This window comes from Bolinopsis microptera, chromosome 11 (genome assembly GCF_026151205.1).
Source record: "Bolinopsis microptera isolate Bmic1 chromosome 11, MBARI_Bmic_1.0, whole genome shotgun sequence".
Taxonomy (NCBI): Eukaryota; Metazoa; Ctenophora; class Tentaculata; order Lobata; family Bolinopsidae; genus Bolinopsis; species Bolinopsis microptera.
In genome coordinates, this window is record NC_087082.1 from 8,346,896 (window position 1) to 8,366,134 (window position 19,239).

The 19,239-nt window shown below is 37.6% G+C and overlaps 1 protein-coding gene across 3 annotated transcripts; it reads right to left on the minus strand.

Annotated features, from left to right (window-relative positions):
* Positions 1 to 1,592: 1,592 nt before the first annotated feature.
* Positions 1,593 to 18,207, minus strand: LOC134822856 (max-interacting protein 1-like). 3 transcript variants are annotated; one of them, XM_063834122.1, is made up of 9 exons: positions 18,118 to 18,207; positions 17,387 to 17,516; positions 17,021 to 17,092; positions 16,483 to 16,632; positions 16,091 to 16,156; positions 14,765 to 14,951; positions 13,783 to 13,936; positions 3,354 to 3,534; positions 1,593 to 2,995 (listed from the first exon to the last, which is right to left on the minus strand). In XM_063834122.1, the coding sequence occupies exons 1-9, from the start codon at positions 18,170 to 18,172 to the stop codon at positions 2,947 to 2,949; spliced, it is 1,044 nt and encodes a 347-aa protein (XP_063690192.1). In that variant the 5' UTR covers positions 18,173 to 18,207; the 3' UTR covers positions 1,593 to 2,946. The 3 variants fall into 3 exon arrangements, with proteins under 3 accessions (XP_063690192.1, XP_063690193.1, XP_063690194.1); XM_063834123.1 differs by lacking the exon at positions 16,483 to 16,632; XM_063834124.1 differs by lacking the exons at positions 16,091 to 16,156; positions 16,483 to 16,632.
* Between the last annotated feature and the right edge of the window lie 1,032 nt (positions 18,208 to 19,239).

Sequence of the window (19,239 nt, forward strand, 5' to 3'; positions counted from 1 at the left end):
CTTTTTTCAAAAGGGTGAAAAGGAAAAAATTGCGCGCAAAAGCACGCGCATGGCGCAGCAAACTCCGATCTAGCAGTCACGATCTTAGGATAGAAAAAGGTCGCTACACCAAAGATCAACTCAACACAGCTCTTAAAACGTGTCGCTTCTGCTGCTCCTCAGAAACGGATGTCATACGTTTTTTAGAGGAGCTCCCCTTCTTTGAAACTCCTATTCTAGAAACCGAAGACCACGTCCTAACTGAGTGCCCCTACTACCATCAACTCAGGTCCAACCTCTCTGACAACCTCAAAAGCCTGTTGATGCTAAAAGAATATGGAGCAATAATGAACTCACCCCATATAAAAGAGTTCGGGAAGTACCTTACAGACTCCTCAAATCTACGTAATCCTCCTAAAACGTCCCTTAACCCTCGCAAACAGATGTAGTACTCGAACTTTATTTACTGTATTACCTTAAATTATTATAGACGATTTTCTTTTATTTTCGTGAAATTGTAAACGGTTAAATTTTACTATTTTTAAATGATTCAGTTTTGATAATTTTATTTATTCATTTATTCATTTATTCATTTATTCATTCTTGTATAGCCAAGACGAGTCCGTTAGTGTTCTCTCTGGTAATTTCATGTTTAATCCTGTTTAATCCTGTTTAATCCAAGCGCCGTGTAGCATTTTTAGCGAAAATTGCTACACGGCGCGGATTTATTTTATGATCACATTTTTAACATTTAGACAACCTTTGGTACCAAATTTATCGAAATCGGAGAAAAACGTTCTGTGCTCGCGCTTGGCACTTATTGCACTAACTAATGTGTAATATAATATAATGTATTAAATTAATCCGATTTAGTTTTTAAAACCGTATTTTACAAAAGGTATTTCACGAGTTCACGACTTTGGTTATCAAATAATAAAAATTGAAAATAATCTTGAGCTGAGCTTGGCTGCTTGGAGCCACAAAATGTGTCGACAGTCGAAGAATCACTTAATTCACAATTTTATTTATTCTAGGGCATTTAAAATTCAGAACCCCGCACCATAAATAGTGAGAAACGCAAATTAAGGGGATTGTCGACGGTATAATTTTTGGAACAAATATTTTACGAGTATCACCCGTTAAACATTGCACTACTGCTAGATATTCACTTATAACTGAGACATCAAGGTGCAATTGCAAGTCCAAAGTCAATAGTTAACTCACGATCGACTGAACTCATGGTCCGGTTCCATCACAGCGATTCTCAAATTCCGATTTGCTATGTGCTCGGACCAGTCCTAGTTACATCTTTATGATCTGACAGTCATTAAATATAATACGTAACTATTATATGAACTACTGGTCAATAATTTATTTTTTATTCTTGAAAGCCAAAAGCACAAACAGCAAAGCGGCGTGCGCTACACGCACGCATGCAGCGCACGCGGATTTCAAAAAGCGCGCTTATTTAGCGCGCAAATTACGCTCTTAAATGCTGAAAGCAACACTTTCTTTATGGGTCTTGAGCAGCAAAAATGTGCTTTAAAACATGGAACCCACGTGTTTTGTCTCGCGTGGCAACTGCCGCAAGGTTCTAGAACAGTAACGAAGCATTCATGAACACGAAATTCTTCAAATTCTTATATGTACAATAAATAAACAGCATACTTGCAGAATAAATATGTACATACAGTATCTTGGTTGACTGGAAAATGTCACAGCTTAAGAAAAGATGTAATCGGTGGTAAATTTTACATTTCCAGCTCTTCCCGACGTCGACAGAAGGACTTAATCTTATCATCACTCTTTCTTCTCATTTAAAAACAGAATAAAGTGATTTTCCGAACTGAGACGTTGAGTTATCGGAAAAATATGCGTATCACGAAACGCCCTCCGGCCACTTCTTCATATCGTGCAATATCATATGCAAAATTTGCACAGAAAAAAAAAAACTTATTGCCATTTCCTAATTCATCAAAAAAAAACAAAAAACATCAAAATCAAAATCAGCCCAAATTCTAATCGATAAGGTGAAATACAAAATTTGAATCAAATAGGGAAAGGGTATAAATCCAGGATAAAGAATATTAGGTTCCTTCAAAAGACAAAATATTTGAATACCATAGAACCGAAATGTCAATACTCAATTTCCAGTCAAAACTGAAAGGGAGAATTGAGTGGAAAATGTAAACAGAACTAGATTCACACAAATTTGTTTGTATTGATAAAAAGCAACACTCCGTCATATTTCCAAAAACATCGTTAAGATTACACTGTATTCGAACGCAAAATAACCATACTACATAGATGTTAGTAGAATTAACTTATTCGAATCGGAGATAGATATTGGCATAAAAGACCTAGACCTGTGGTAATCAGAAAAAGACAAATTGCGAACCGTATCATAATGTAACCTGGTAGAATAAAAAAACAGCAAATAGAAACCTAGTTTATTCTACTGAGAAACTTACCCACATAGTGGTTATAAAACGTTACAATTTCAAGAGCAGTAACAAATGGCATTAAGGGCATGCAGCCGGCTGCAGTCTAACTTTTACTATAATAGAATCGAGTATGAACTTTAAGATCTAAAGCAAAAGAGGATTCAATGTTAGGGGTCCGGAATGTTGTTTTCAGGTTCGACCAAAAGATTTTACAGTGAAACGTCGAACACCAGACCAGATTTATATCATATGTACTACTAGAACAATATTGAGTATCGCGTTTGGGACTTATTTTTTTGCTAGATTTCTTTCTTTACGATAATCTGATCTAACGTTAGACGTTACACTGTACAATTAGATGTTAACTAACAAAATGTTTCATGCTTTTGTCCTAAATTTTGGTAAAACAATTTTTGCAGACTTGGTTCAAAGTCACTACTAGTCAGCAACTACTTTTGTAATTTGGAGAGGAACTGTTTTCTGGGTGGAAGGGAAAAGGAGGGGTATTAAAATGTCTCTTCTGTCACAACTCCTTGTCCGGGCTGACGACTGTTTCACCTCCGTCACTGTTACTGAAATTAATTATAGTTAATTACCTCATTAACTGATTAATATAATGCACTAATTAATGTAATTGGCTGCTTAATATGCTCTACATTGTGTTATGTGTAAGTGTATAATTTTAATTGAAGGCTGATAAATCCACTTAGACTGCAATTACGGACAGTGTTAGGTTGATTAAATAAAATTACGGCCATCAATAAAACTATCTAGGAAACCTATTATTTTAAACTTTGAAGATCAGTAAAAATAAAAATTATACGTTATAACACGATCACATCAGAGAGTGACAACAAGGAAAAATAAAGAGACATATCAATCACTCTGGCTGACAATAGCTCTCACCTTATCAATTAATTAATTAATTACCTGAAGGTGCCGATAGAATCACTCTCATCAGACATCTCAGAAACAGTGTCCGCTCTGTCCCCCCCACTCCGGGTACTACGCGTGTTGTTCTCTCGAGCCTCACGTGACGCGTACTCGTCCTCTAAGTATAACTGGTCGGAGGGCGGGCTGGTGCTGGTGTCCATTGCTTGGGGCGTGTCTACTGAAATTATTAGCATATTTGTCATAACCACTAACATGTACCGTAGAGTAGGATCGGAATGTTTTTTCTTACACTGCCCACACCCACTAAAAGCCGTATAAAAAACTGTTTTAGAAAAAGTAGTTTTACTGTACGTGATTATTATTACTTACTTACTATGTATTTCACTCCATAACTACGCGCGTAACACTATTACTTATAATACTTTCAACACTACTGTACAAAAAATAATTTGAAAAAGCGATTTAACCGAACCAATATATTTAATGTTACCATGGGGTGGCGAGTCCCCATTCATCGCAGCTTGCTAGTTTCACTGTCTCTTAAATACGGCACGGAAACATTTTCAGTTTTGTAGAGTTGCCAGAAGTCTAATTTAAATGTGTGGTCACTCATGAGTCATGGTTATATCTGCATCTCCTGGCACATGCACTGGGAAACGTATACGATAGCATTACAGTGGTGATAACATTCAGTGTGATATTTACCTTTTTAACTTTAATGTATTATGGGAACAGTAACATTGTATTTAAATGAAACTAGGTTATTTTAACATAAAGATGGAATAAAACGCAGTTCATTACTGTTTGTTCGCTTTTAATATTGTATCACGTCATAACTCAACTTATACATAGAAGCGAAGTCTAAAGTAAGTAGCTAGTTCGGTACATTGTAGCTAGTTCGGTACATTGTACCTAGTAGAGCTACATCAACAACTCCACTGCTGTGGAATGTAAACTATGTGTAGTCAGTACATTGTACACAGTGTAATTACCTGTCACGTGTCATTAACCTCATGTAACTAATTACCGCCCCTAACACGTGCAATCAGACAGGCAACACTGAATTTGTCAAACAAATTCGTGTTTACAAATGGAGAGTTTTTCTAAACTCGTTCCTGACCTCACCAACACCCACACACGAAACATTACATTAGACCAAGCCGCTGAATGATCCTACATTCTCCACATATTTGTAATATTATTGCTGTACATGTAACACGACACCAATGTAATGTACTGTTGTATACAATTAGTGTGTTTACAGAACGTGCTAATTAGTTATTGGTGGTACTTGGGACACACTCAGATACGGTCTACATCAGGTTTAACAAAATACCCACCCCCCCTAAAATATTTCTCATGCCCTAAAAAATATCAGGTCTTCTAAGAATTTCCTTTTTGACACCAAATTTCCTCACAGAATATCTGCCGATCTGCCGCCTTTCTGGATATGGTGCAATATATTCGTGTAGTTCCAAGTTTTGTAACTTTGGTCTGGTAACCTGGTACTGTACGTGTTGGGCACTGTAATGTGTAATACACGTGTGTAGAATGTACACTCCGCAAGCATCTGAGCAGCACGCTGCAAGCACGCTGGGAGCAGGATGTGACAGCTAAAAATAGCACCACCAATCAGAAGACTTCATTTTGTCACGTGATTGTGTATTGACCAATAAGGAGCTCGTGCCCGATGGTTTCCTGCACTTAGTACAATGTATGCAGGCTGTGGACCAATCACAGAGCTTGATTTGACGCGTCAGCCAATCAGAATGCCGTGAACTGGACACGTGCCAATGTATATAGTGCGATGTATTGTATAGCGGGAACAGATATAAACTAACTGTTTAAATTACCCAATATCTCGATACATGATGAGTCAACTGTCAAGAATAATGCTGCTGCTAACAAAGAACAATAATGGAGGGTGGGGTCCATTACAAAGCAGCACTCGACAAAACACAGCCCTTAATACAGTTTACAAGTATAGTTGGTTTTATAATTACGGTACTGAGCAGTACGTTTAATTATTTAACCACATCTTTGTTACCCTTACTTTTGCCACTGGTGGCATCTTTATCACTTATTTATAGCACACTTCACAGTTAACAATCGACCCATCTCTAGACCCAATCATGCAAATGAGTTTTTGTCACCACCATGCCACCTACAACAAGAGTCTGTTATCAGCATCACGAACAAAGGATAGGACAAAGAAGACACTCTCTGCCACACTCATAGAGCCTGGCAAACTCTAATCACAGCTACAGGTTAGTCTGGCAGTGGCTCACACTCTGTTGATATCTCTTTAATGAGACTTGATTTGAGGCCTCTCAACTTCCCTAGTTGAGTGCGTCCCACAACCAAGCACATTGCCTAGAAGTCCTACATTATATATTATAATGAACCTGGACATATGTGGCGTGTAGCTCTATAAACCAAAACCAAAACCAAATAGCTGTGAGAGTGTACGTTATTATTACTAGTTTATAAGTTTAATTGGCGTGAATCTGAAACGATAAAGGCGACCCTTTCATGACCGTCATGATAATATTAGTGGACCGGTTTTCCACAGAAATTGAATGAAATGCGTGTAGTTGTTTAAATGTGGTCTAACGAGGAATATCGTTTGATAAGGATGTGTAGTGTTATTAACAAGCTGTAGTAAGTCAGTATCTCAGTGTGCTGTGTGGTCCAATAATTTGAAATATTTGGGTTACTAACCCGTCACTAACCGATACTTACTAAATACTGGAACTTTCAACAAGTAGTTACCAGTTACACTAAGTAACCAGAGCTATATAGACACGTTAAAAAAAAAGGTGGCACTAGAGATTGATTTTTTTAAATGCGTTTTAAAAATAGTCATTGCCCTTTGTTGTTTGATATATCTAGATCGGGAGGCCGACAAAGGGGGGCCCTCCATTATTAAGGGTTAGATCATATGACGTATAATTAGTGATGTGATCCATCAGTAGAATTTAATTGACCCAGAAATGAGCTAGATATAGGGTAGAGTTCACATGTCAATTCTGTAAATCATAGCTGTACATTAAGAAGTAAACATGATCTGACTGCTCGACTCGTAGATCACATAAGGGACGGGAGCTCTTGCTAAAGGGGGTTCTCGTATCAAGGGATGTGAGACGTACGTGCTAAAGGCATGCAAGGAGAGTGAGCCGATCAAGTGTTCTTAGGTATATATATACTGAAAGATGAAAGACAATAGTATCGCATTCTTACATTCTATCAACATGCCTACCTTCCCCAAATTCATCTCTGGTCGGACAGGATCTCAACAGCTACTTGACTCTGATGGATTCATCTACTGTCGGAAGAAGAACAAGGATTCACAACCAAGCACATTGCCTAGAAGTCCTACATTATATATTATAATGAACCTGGACATATGTGGCGTGTAGCTCTATAAACCAAAACCAAAACCAAATAGCTGTGAGAGTGTACGTTATTATTACTAGTTTATAAGTTTAATTGGCGTGAATCTGAAACGATAAAGGCGACCCTTTCATGACCGTCATGATAATATTAGTGGACCGGTTTTCCACAGAAATTGAATGAAATGCGTGTAGTTGTTTAAATGTGGTCTAACGAGGAATATCGTTTGATAAGGATGTGTAGTGTTATTAACAAGCTGTAGTAAGTCAGTATCTCAGTGTGCTGTGTGGTCCAATAATTTGAAATATTTGGGTTACTAACCCGTTACTAACCGATACTTACTAAATACTGGAACTTTCAACAAGTAGTTACCAGTTACACTAAGTAACCAGAGCTATATAGACACGTTAAAAAAAAGGTGGCACTAGAGATTGATTTTTTTAAATGCGTTTTAAAAATAGTCATTGCCCTTTGTTGTTTGATATATCTAGATCGGGAGGCCGACAAAGGGGGGCCCTCCATTATTAGGGTTAGATCATATGACGTATAATTAGTGATGTGATCCATCAGTAGAATTTAATTGACCCAGAAATGAGCTAGATATAGGGTAGAGTTCACATGTCAATTCTGTAAATCATAGCTGTACATTAAGAAGTAAACATGATCTGACTGCTCGACTCGTAGATCACATAAGGGACGGGAGCTCTTGCTAAAGGGGGTTCTCGTATCAAGGGATGTGAGACGTACGTGCTAAAGGCATGCAAGGAGAGTGAGCCGATCAAGTGTTCTTAGGTATATATATACTGAAAGATGAAAGACAATAGTATCGCATTCTTACATTCTATCAACATGCCTACCTTCCCCAAATTCATCTCTGGTCGGACAGGATCTCAACAGCTACTTGACTCTGATGGATTCATCTACTGTCGGAAGAAGAACAAGGATTCAGCCCTCACATCTTCCTGGCGGTGCTGCAAGCACAAACTCCCTACGAAGTGTCCGCGTGTCTCTGCTATCTATCCCTCTCAGACGATTCTCTCAGATTGAGTACGAAAACCCACAACCACGAAGCAGACCTCGCAGCCCCAGAACGAAGAGAAGTCCTAACATCCCTGAAGAGGAAAGCTGAAGATCAACCTCTTTCGGCGACGCAGAACCTCATATCAGAAGCCCTGGTAGAGACGTCGACTGCAGTGAACCAGACTCTCCCTAACATCATGTCCTTGGTCAGAGTGATTCAACGTTCCAGAGCTGCAGCGTCAGGATCCTCCCAACACCAGGAGGCTACTACCTCAGAAGACTTTACTCTCCCTCCTACATGTACTTCAACCAGAAGAGATGAACCCTTTGTCCTCTTTGATGGTTCTACAGATCGGGGAGTCAGAGCAGGAACATGAAGACACTGTCGGAGCACTCAGACTGGATAGCAGACGGCACTTTCTATGTATCACCGAAGATCTTTCCTCAGTCTTACACCATCCACTCAGTTGTAGACAACAAATTTGTGCCTTTAGTTTATATTTTAAGTGGTGACAAGAAAGGGGACACTTATGAATTTGTTTTAGATGTTATTAAGCACTATTTTGACCAGCATTGTCCGGTGGACACTGGTACCATTTTAGTAGATTTCGAGAAAGCAGTTATGAATGCTTTTATGAAGAGTTTGCCAGGATGGGATGTGAGCAATTGCTACTTTCACCTCTGTCAAGCTGTTGAAAAGAACATTCAGAAGAATTTTAAGAAGATTTACTTTACAGATAAACTGTTTGCCAGAGCTGCAAGTCTTGTTGTATTTCTTGCTTTTGTTCCAGTGGCTGATGTCGAGGAAGTGTTCTACGAAATAACTTACTATATACAGACAAACTATCCTAAGCTAATGTCTATAGTGAATTATTTTGAGAAGACTTACCTTGGGTCAGTCATTGTGGACAGTGAGGTGAGGATTCTCCCTGCATATCCCTTAGGATTCTGGAACCATTTCGCCAGAATCATTCGGGATCCGGAGTTCCCTCGAACCTCGAACATGGTTGAGGGCTTTCACAGAGGATTTAAATCCCGAGTGCATCGCCCAAAGCCCTCTGTTCAAGAGTATGTGAGAGCAAGTCATTACTGACTTTCACATCGACAGGTCGAGTGTTGGCAAGACACCCGCTAAGAGGCGAAGGAATTGCCATACCCAACTCCACGATATCTGTTCATTTTACTCCACATACTCTAGCAAGATCGAGTATTTGTTTTCTGTAGCCTCAGTTTTTGGGCACGATATGTAGTAAATTATAATTAATGTATTCAGTATTCAGTATTCAGTATTCAGTATTCAGTATTCAGTATTCAGTATACAGTATACAGTATTCAGTATTCAGTATTCAGTAAATTTGATTAATTATCCTACGAAAAAATGTCTATTGACTTGTTAATTTAAATCAAGTACGGAGTTAAACTGGGCTAGATATAGGGTAGAGTTCACATGTTCTGTAAATCATAGCTGGTGGATCACATCACTAATTATACGTCACATCACTAATTATACGTCATATGATCTGACCCCTAATAATGGAGGGCCCCCCTTTGTCGTGCAGCCATCTAGATCTATACCTTTAGAAATTCGATTAAATTTCATGATTCTGAAATCACGGAGTCTCTATTCCTTATATCACAGGAGTTATCGTTATTTTAGTGCCAAGGAGTCAAAAGTCACACAATTAGAAATGCAAGATGAATCAACACTAGATAATCTGAAAAGTACTACTTCACAGTCAAGTAAGAGTACAGTCAACCACTGTGTGTGGGGAAGCGACGTAATAACGGACATTGGCTCCAAGCTCTGGAACGATATTCTTATTGATAGAAATATCATCTATCTTTCTGATTTCGTTTCAGAGGAAGGTAACCTCTTAAGTTTTCAGCAATTTCTGAGAAAGTGGGGCCAAACAAGTAGTACAATCTCTTCGACTCAATATGCGAGTATAAAATTGGGAATACGTCGATTTAATAATACCGATACGTTTACAAGTAACATTACATTTATCGATACCCAACTTTCACTTCGCTTTTGGGGAGGTAGGAATACTCCCAACTCTAGAGATACTCCTCTCACTATCAAAGGTAGAAACATTAGAGATACCATGTCTAAGCGTTTAGATCCCAGCACCCTTCCTCCAATGAGGAACTGGAGTGCTAACCTCTCCTTAACGGATATTGATTGGATTAGTATTTTTACGGATATTTTTACTTCTTTCTCAAATAACTTCAAACTTATTCAGTACCAATATAAGCTCCTTCACCGGATTAGTACTTGTCGGTACATGAGATATAAAATGAAGATTGAAAAAGATAGTCCAAATTGCTCGTTATGTAATCACAACCTCGAAACTATCTCTCACATATTTATTGACTGTCCAGCCACAAGCTCTTTCCTACAGGGAGTAAATCTGTTTATTAGATCGAATATTGACGCAAATTATGACGACCCATATCGCCACTATTTGATTTGCTTAAATCACAGAGATAAAAGTGTTAACTTCATAAATTCGGTTTGCTGTTGGTTTATTGGAAGGAGTTTCCAGAACAAGGAACCCCTATTCTGGGAGCGATATCTTAAACATCTTAAGCTTTTCTTATTAGGTGAAAAATCGGATATTATACGGTGCCTTAAAGACGTTACACCTTGATGACCATTTTATACCCAAAGTTCTGGATCCACTATACACTCTTGTTTATTTATTTTCTCGAAATTACAGCCGTGCCTTACCTTTACCCTTTATTTCACAAGTTGTAGCCAGTGGAGTTATCTCCACTACTAGTATTGATATAGAGTCACATTTAAAACCAGTAATATCTCTCCTTTTTCTCTCCATCTTATGTGCAATTTATTACTCTATATCCACTGACTTTATTCGACGTATTATCTAAAAGAATTTAAAAAAATTGTGTGCGTGTGTTTTTATATTTATTTTGCTACGGCGCATGTGAAACCCCAGGGCATCCAGCACCGGAGAAGCTGAAATGACACTCTCTGAACCCTTGGTGCCGCTCAGATTTTGCCTCTTGGCTGGTAAGCCGAGTCATGATCGATTAACTCAGCTTCTTCGGTACAACACAGACCGGAGGGTACTATTAGCCGCTTTGCCGGTGGTATCCTCCTGGTGTCCTGGGGTTTGGCAGGTTCCTCATTTAAAAATTAAAAAAAAAAAAAAAAAAAAAAAAATCATAGCTGGTGGATCACATCACTAATTATACGTCACATCACTAATTATACGTCATATGATCTGACCCCTAATAATGGAGGGCCCCCCTTTGTCGTGCAGCCATCTAGATCTATACCTTTAGAAATTCGATTAAATTTCATGATTCTGAAATCACGGAGTCTCTATTCCTTTAAATATCACAGGAGTTATCGTTATTTTAGTGCCAAGGAGTCAAAAGTCACACAATTAGAAATGCAAGATGAATCAACACTAGATAATCTGAAAAGTACTATTCACAAAGACACCAAAATTGATATGGTGGCTATAATGCATGCAAGGAATGGAATGTCTTATCTGAAATTGTTATTGGTGCTAAAATGAGTCAATAATCACAACTTAAACGTTGGAAATAAGCCTATTTTTAGCAGTGATTATTGAATCATCTAACGTTTTTATTGGCTATCTATCATTTATTAGGGTACAAAATAGTATTAAATAGTATTAAAAATAAATAATAATAATAAAATTTGGTAGCTTAAACACAAACTCTAAGCCCAGTGGATAAACCACAAAACTTATGCTCTATTGTGTGAAACAAAGATACTAGATCAAGATAACCAGTTAATATGATTCAAAAGTCACATTTTCGTTATTACACTATAGTAAGGCTTAAATTAAGTGCACGATATGACAATTTATAATCATTCTATGATTCCTATTATGTGATTTTTGAATCCATGTCTAAGCTTATACCATATTGAAGGCATTTGAGCGATAATTTTTGATCTGGGTGCTTAAATGATTCAAAAATCACATAAATCTAGCTACCGAATTATATGTAATTTTCTTTAAAGTGTGACAATTGAATCATATGTAATGTTCAAGTTGTAATGACACTTTGAAAGGAAAGGTAATGAATCGATAATCACATTTCAAAAATTCAATTAAGTATTATACGTTACTGATTGATTCATTTGTCACATTATGGAGACAAAATTATCATGGCTTGAGTAGTAAAAGTACTTGCCTTGTTTATTCAGTTTAAAATCAGTGTTTTGTGATTATTGATTCCACTAGGGGGGGTACCAATGGCATAAATGGCATAATGGAGAATTGGCCAATAAAAATTTCCATTTATGCCATAAAACGTATGCCATTTATGCCATTTTATGACATTCTATGCCATTGGTACCCTCCCCCGTTTGATATAATACATTTCTATTTTCTTTATTTGTCATATGAATCTTTAACGATCATTCCAAGCGTTATAAAGCATGAAACATGTCTCTTATTCAAGTACTAATAATAATTTGCGAATTTAAAGTCATCCTAAAGGTCAAATATGAAGACCTAAATTCATGGCATAAATGGAGAATTGGCCAATAAAAATTTCCATTTATGCCATAAAACGTATGCCATTTATGCCATTTTATGCCATTGGTACCCCCCCTTCCACTATTACTCCAATAACGAACTTCTCCATGACCATAAACAAGTGTCACGACAGATTACTGCAGATTTACTATAGATACCAACCTGATATAGAGCCAAAAAGTGATACATTCCCCTGATATAACATCATTTCAATACATGCTCATCTACGTGATTTTTGAATCATTATGGCACTTTTAACCATCTAAATTCTCTAAATATTAGATAGCATGCTATAATTGTGATCTATAGAGTTCATTGTTACAATCATTCCGTTGAAATTCATATCACATTCATCATTCTAAAATAATTAGTCAGAATTAACCCTGTGTGTGATAATTGCATCGTAACTCCACATTTAACCGGTGACTCTTCGCACTTTTAACACTCAACTATCTCAAAAAGGTTCAATAATCACATTGAGAAGCAGGACACACTCACAGAATGTAAATTCATCATTAGAGGTGCAAGAAATGAATATTTTGTGATTTCTGGCTCATATCTGCACAATTAACAGATATAGAGAAATGAATGACTTAATTATGTGACATTTGAATCTTTTTGGACCACATATTAAAATTTTGTTAAATTTCATAGCATACTCCTTGAGATACAAGTATTTTAAAATGCTTCACACAATTTTGGCAGTGAAAAATCAATCTCTAGTGCCACCTTTTTATGAACGTGTCCATATAAGTAGGGGGGGAGCCAAGTGGATATTTGTAGATATTTGTAGATTAATGTAGAATGGATAATCCACGAAAAAAGTGGATGACATTCTACAAATTTATACATTTATCTCCAAAAATTCAGTAGAATTTCTGGGCACATATTTGAGATTAAATTTTTTGTAGATAAATGTAGATATTTGTAGATTATTGTCAATGGATAATTCACGAAAATTCTACAAATTCTACAAATTTATCTCCAAAAATTCAGTAGAATTTCTGGGCACATATTTGAGATATACATTTTTTGTAGATAAATGTAGATATTTGTAGATTATTGTAATGGATAATTCACGAAAAAAGTGGATGACATTATCCAAATATCTACAAATATCCACTTGGCTCCCCCCCCCCCCCCCCCCCAAGTAGTTACCAGTTCCACTAAAGGGCCATCTACTTAGGACGTCCGCCAAAATCGCAGATTTTCAGATCACCCCCCCCCCCCCCCCCCCCCCCCCCCGGACGTCCGGATTTCCAGCTACTTTTAAGAGTACAAATAAAATCAACTCAAATTCATTGTTAATAATATTCAAAGAGTTGAAATAGAATTCAAAGGGTTGAAATAAATCCAGGACTTTTTCGTTAATTCTGCCAAAATTTCCGGACGTCCGGATTTTCAGAAACCCCCCCTCCCCCTATCCGGATTTGTCCGAAATTCCAAAACCATCCCCTCCCTATTTGCCGGACGTCCTTAGTAGATGGCCCCTAAGTAACTCGCTCTCTAACCTGCGAACTTGCGAATCCCAGGTGTGATAGGAATACCAGGTACTGTTAGAACTGTTGAACCGTTAAGCTGGCAGAGGAAGTCTCGCAGTCTCAAGTGTCGTCTCCACAACTTCTGTTTGTCATGTTCATACTCATCCTCGTGTTCCTTCAGCGACTGTAATTAATTATCTCATTAATTACCTAATAATTATCCTAATTATCATAGACAATGTCTTATCAGCAAATGTTACAGGCGAATCAAATACCCGCGACTTTCAGACGAGACTAATTTTACCCCTGCTCCTTTAAATGTTTAAAACGTTTTACAGACATAATGTCTCCCTGATTAGATCAACCCAACAGACCCTTGCACAGATACGGAATAGAGAGTTTTGGTAAAGAATGAATTGCTAAGTTTACCAGTTTACAGTTATCATTAAAGCTAGATTTTTTGTAGAGTTTTAAGGACAAAATTCGAAATTGTTGTATTTTTCCAGTTAGGATCATAATTTCTTAATTATGCGAACCAAATCTTGATTTACAACGTCTGTCTGGGAGTAATTTTCCCCTCTCAAAAGTTATTATATCCATAATAAGTATAACGAGGTTCATAATACATGTAAATGGATCCCTGATTTACTGTGAATTTCAGGTTAATGAGGCGCCAAGAGCTCTCTAGATAACATGTTTAGATCCGAACAAATTGGGGCAAGACTGAGGGAGAAGAATATTTTGCATTTTTTAGTTCTCTAAAGTTGATCCTGGGTAATGGTAATATAATGGTAATGTTAAATAACATACTGTAACTAAAGTGAGAATTGAGACTCCATTTATTGTTCACGTGCTTTAAAGAATCCCCGATTGACTGCGAATTGGGATCAACCGCGGATATTTATTTTTTCCAAACTCCGCGGTAAATTGGGGTTTCACTGTATTAAATTATGCTAATAAAAGGTTATTTTTAAACTCAAAAAGCTGAGACATACATGGACAATAAACTAACCTCAATGTATGCGCGTGCGTTCTGCAGCAAAGTAAGCGTGGTCAGCTTGCGTCTGTTGGGACCCGAGGGTATCACGTCTCGGAGGTTGTTCATGTAAACACGGAGCTGTGCGCGGCGGTTCTTCTCCATCTGGTTGTGAATGGAGCGTGTGTGCCAAGTCTCTCCTCCTGACTGGGAGCTGGATCCCCTGTGGAGGAGGCGTGAGGAGGGGGTGTGGAAGGGGGATGGGCTGTAACAACTTGTATTTTATGGTGATACAGGCAGTGTTACACACAGTGATACAGGCAGTGTTACAGGCAGTGTTACAGGCAGTGTTACAGGCAGTGTTACAGGCAGTGATACAGGCAGTGTTACAGGCAGTGTTACAGGCAGTGTTACAGGCAGTCATACAGGCAGTGTTACAGGCAGTGTTACAGGCAGTGATACAGGCAGTGTTACAGGCAGTGATACAGGCAGTGATACAGGCAGTGTTACAGGCAGTGTTACAGGCAGTGTTACAGGCAGTGTTACAGGCAGTGTTACAAGAAGTGTTATAACTAAGTTGCTTTTTAAAGCATATTCAATATTCATGCTATGTGCAGAGTGATAATCTTGTTGTTGAATCGTCCAAAGTGGACATCTGACACAAAGAATAGTGTACAATATAGTGCGACCAGATGTACGGTGTTTATTAATGCTTGAGTGTAGCTTAATAGTTAAAAATAGGCGAAGAAAGGTGTAAATGAGTATCAGCAGCTTTATTTTTCACAAAATTTAATGTGCCAGAATATTTTATTCAGTCAGTTTACATAGTGAGCAGATAGAACTGGTGGATCGAAGAACGACAGGCTAAATGATAATAAGAAGTGTGAGCATGCTTACCCCAATACAACAACTTTTATTTGTTACAAACTTCAAAGTTTCAACATCCGACTTAAAAGCAGTACGAATAAAAGCTCGCGGCATAAGATATTTAAACTATTAAGATTACACTGTCTTCCTATTGTGTGATCAAAGAATAAATTTCCACACATTTTTCTCAACCTCCAACTTTAAATAGTATTTCATCCAGTTTTCTGTTAATATATTAAAAGATTGGAATTCAGGAAATTTTAGCGAAAAGATTAAAAGTATTCAGCAATTTTGCCGTTGTTTTGCAACAAGTTGCCCTATACCGTGCTTATTAATTAAACATCAACTGTCAAGCGCCATAAATCAGCAAAAAATTAATGCGAACATAGAAGCAAATCATCTTGTAAAATTAGAATCAACAGATCAGCAGAAAAAACAGCACCCAAGGATTAACACATGACATAAGAATTACGAGAATGCTCCAACATTCTTTACCTAGAGCCTCGAGGATGTTCATTTTCGACTTCAAATGTGTACAACTCTTTGCTTGAAGGTGTCGACCTGGTGTTATATAATAATAATCTTAGCACAGTGTTGAATACGATTGGGAAATTGCACCGTTTTCTTCAGTGTAGCTGATAAAGTTTAATGACAATTTCAGCGTTTCCTATCGACCAGAGGACCCAAAAGATCCGACATTTCAACTGTAGCTGAGTCTTTCAGAAAAACTGGTGATACGAACCGAATTTTTAAAAAAATCATTGTGATTCAATACAAAACAGAATCGAGATTGTCCTATCATAACGTGAAAGACGGTTTGTTTTTTCAGTTTAACTTTTCAACTAGAAAATTGAGATTATAAATTATTACGCACGCATTATACATACTTATTAAACTTGTCCTCAGACGCGTCTGGATTATTGTTCATGTTGGATGTTTCATTTGAATCAGATAATCTGGACCTTTTCAGAAGGTGGTAATTTCCCGTCATGGTCATTTTGGGTTGCGGTCTACGTCGCTGATTATTGTTTATTGGACTGAAAATAGTTCCGTGTGTAAAGCTAGCCAGGATCTATGGGAACAAGACAATTAATCTACGGATGTTTCAGATAAGATCATAAGATGTTAATTTTTTATGATATGAAGATTTTCATGGTGCCGATGCGATGGTTCAAGTTGTTGGAATATAACTCGGTCAGACCTAGGTTTCCAATTCCCATGTTTTTGCACAATATAATTACTTTTTTACAAGTTGTTTACTGACTTACGTGCAGGTGGTCAGAAACTTTTGCATTGAATTGATAATTAACTTTTTATTCGACTTGATGATTATTAATTATATTTTAAAATCCCGTATCAATTTTATAAATTACAGCGCAAACAAATTAAAACTTGTCCAAAATTTTAAAATACACCTTCAATTACCTGGACGATCTGTTAATAGCTTCCTCGGAGATAGGAGGATTACTCGGTCCAGCACTCTCACCTTCAACCGACCTATAAATATCACCATCACCGTGGTGATATAATTCTAGAAACTATTTTAAATGCCCTATTAATCGACTTAAAGCAGATATAAAGATACATTACCCAAATTGCAAAGAATAATGCATAAATAACATGAACAAAATAAGAAAATGGTACGTTTAAGATATTACACTATGCACCCAATGAGCAGTTAAAACAAAAATTGTTTCCTATAAAAGAGAAAAAAAAAGAAGAAGTGCAGAAATTATGTACATAAAATAAAGATAACAGAAGGAAAGTCATGGAATGTGAGGTAAAACTTACCGGTCACGGTAGTGGGTGTGGTGGACACCCTCTCTCTGAAGTGAATAGGTGTCATCATCTGATCCCTCATGGTTGCTCTTATTATTATTGAAGTTCTTGTCATACTCGTGCATAGACGTCAAAATTGATGCTGAAAATGTTCTGTTAGATGTTTCTCAAAGGTAGTATGTATTTTTTTTAACCAAAGCATGTGCACTTTCACTCGAGATTGCAGTGGTTTCATTTAAGTCACAATTAATTCTTAGGGGTCATTTTAATTTTCAGGAGGAACTTTTTAATTCAATCAATAATTAGAGGACGGCAAACACAACGGTGATGTTTAATAAAAACTTAAGGGGGCCGGGGGGTCTTCATCGATTTTCATGGCGCGATTGAAAATCGCTCGCGCAATACAATTACACATAAGCGCTGACCTTTGGCCAGTGATAATTTCGGATAGGAGCAAAATTTTTCAATGGGACCAAAAGCAGCTGATAGATATCACTCCCCTCTTAGATCAGAAACAACTATAAAATCAATTTCGAGAAAATTTTGATGAAGACCCCCCCCCCCCCCCCGGCCGCGGCCCCTTTAAGTAATAAGCTGTTTTTGAGGCTTTGCCCATCAATGCCCATTTGAACAGAAGTTGGTGGAAAAATGAGCATGGTGTGCACCCCACCCTCCCCCCCAACATTTTATATTTACAACGCTTAATATTTTGATAATGATATTAGGAAAATAGTGGCACTTACCAACTTTCTGTTTTTCAAGAACATCAGCGGCTTCCAATAACACATCAAGACTCATATTTGAACAATTTCCAGCTACCTAATAGTATTAATAAAATAAAGCATAATCCTTGTATTATTTGACAGTATGAATGAGATACATGTCAAGAAAACATGAAAACATGATCCAAATTGTAATAAAAGGGAGTCTTAAATCCTCAATTTAGATTCTTCCTGTGTTGTTCACCAGGCAGCGCAACCAAACCCTCTATGACAATTCGTTTGCAATTATCGGACTTTGATTGTGGAACTTAATTACACCAAACCTGCATACTATCGAAGATCCCCTGCACTTTAAAGAAATGCTTATGACGTTTGTTAAATTATTCTTGGATGAGCCTCTGGTGGCAGAAACTCGTTATTAGATTGGAGTGGAATTAAGGCAGTGACCTCGCAGTCCAGGTGGTCAGCAACTCTGGTGGTCAGCAATTCTGATGACCCAATAGATTATATGAAGCACAAAGTAAGTAAATTGAACTATCAAAAGTGATTTTTACCTATGCATACTGGGTCTTGGGGGCATTGCGTGATAAATTGATATATTTCCATCTGTAGCATGTGAAATTCCCAACTATGCCTACTACTAGCCCCATTTAGTATCTTAAACAATAATCTCAGAATGTGTGTTTTCTGTGTGTTTTTTGTGTGCACGTGCGTCAGTGGCGTAACGTTACTTTGTGCCGCCCCCCTGCTGATTGAAATTTGCCGCCCCTTTTCCGCCCCTAAAATTTTGTGTCCCTAAAAAAAAAAAAAAATAAGGTTGGGTACTTTTTTTGCCGCCCACTACACCTTTTTGCTGCCCCCTAAAGCAACAATGGTACCCCAAATATTTTTTTCACGTCGACCGAACGCTAAATTCGACAGGGTAGTACACCAATAAGGCGCTTTTTCCGTGAAATCAGACCTACAATCCAGGAAAATGCCGCCCCCCTAATGTGCCGCCCCCTGCTAGCAGGGTTAGCAGGATCGGTTGTTACGCCACTGACGTGCGTGTGTAATTTAAGAGTAACGGGGCTTATTTTTTCGATACTATCAGTAGGCAGACTATGCTCAACCTCCTAGACGACGCAGGGTGCACAAGAGATG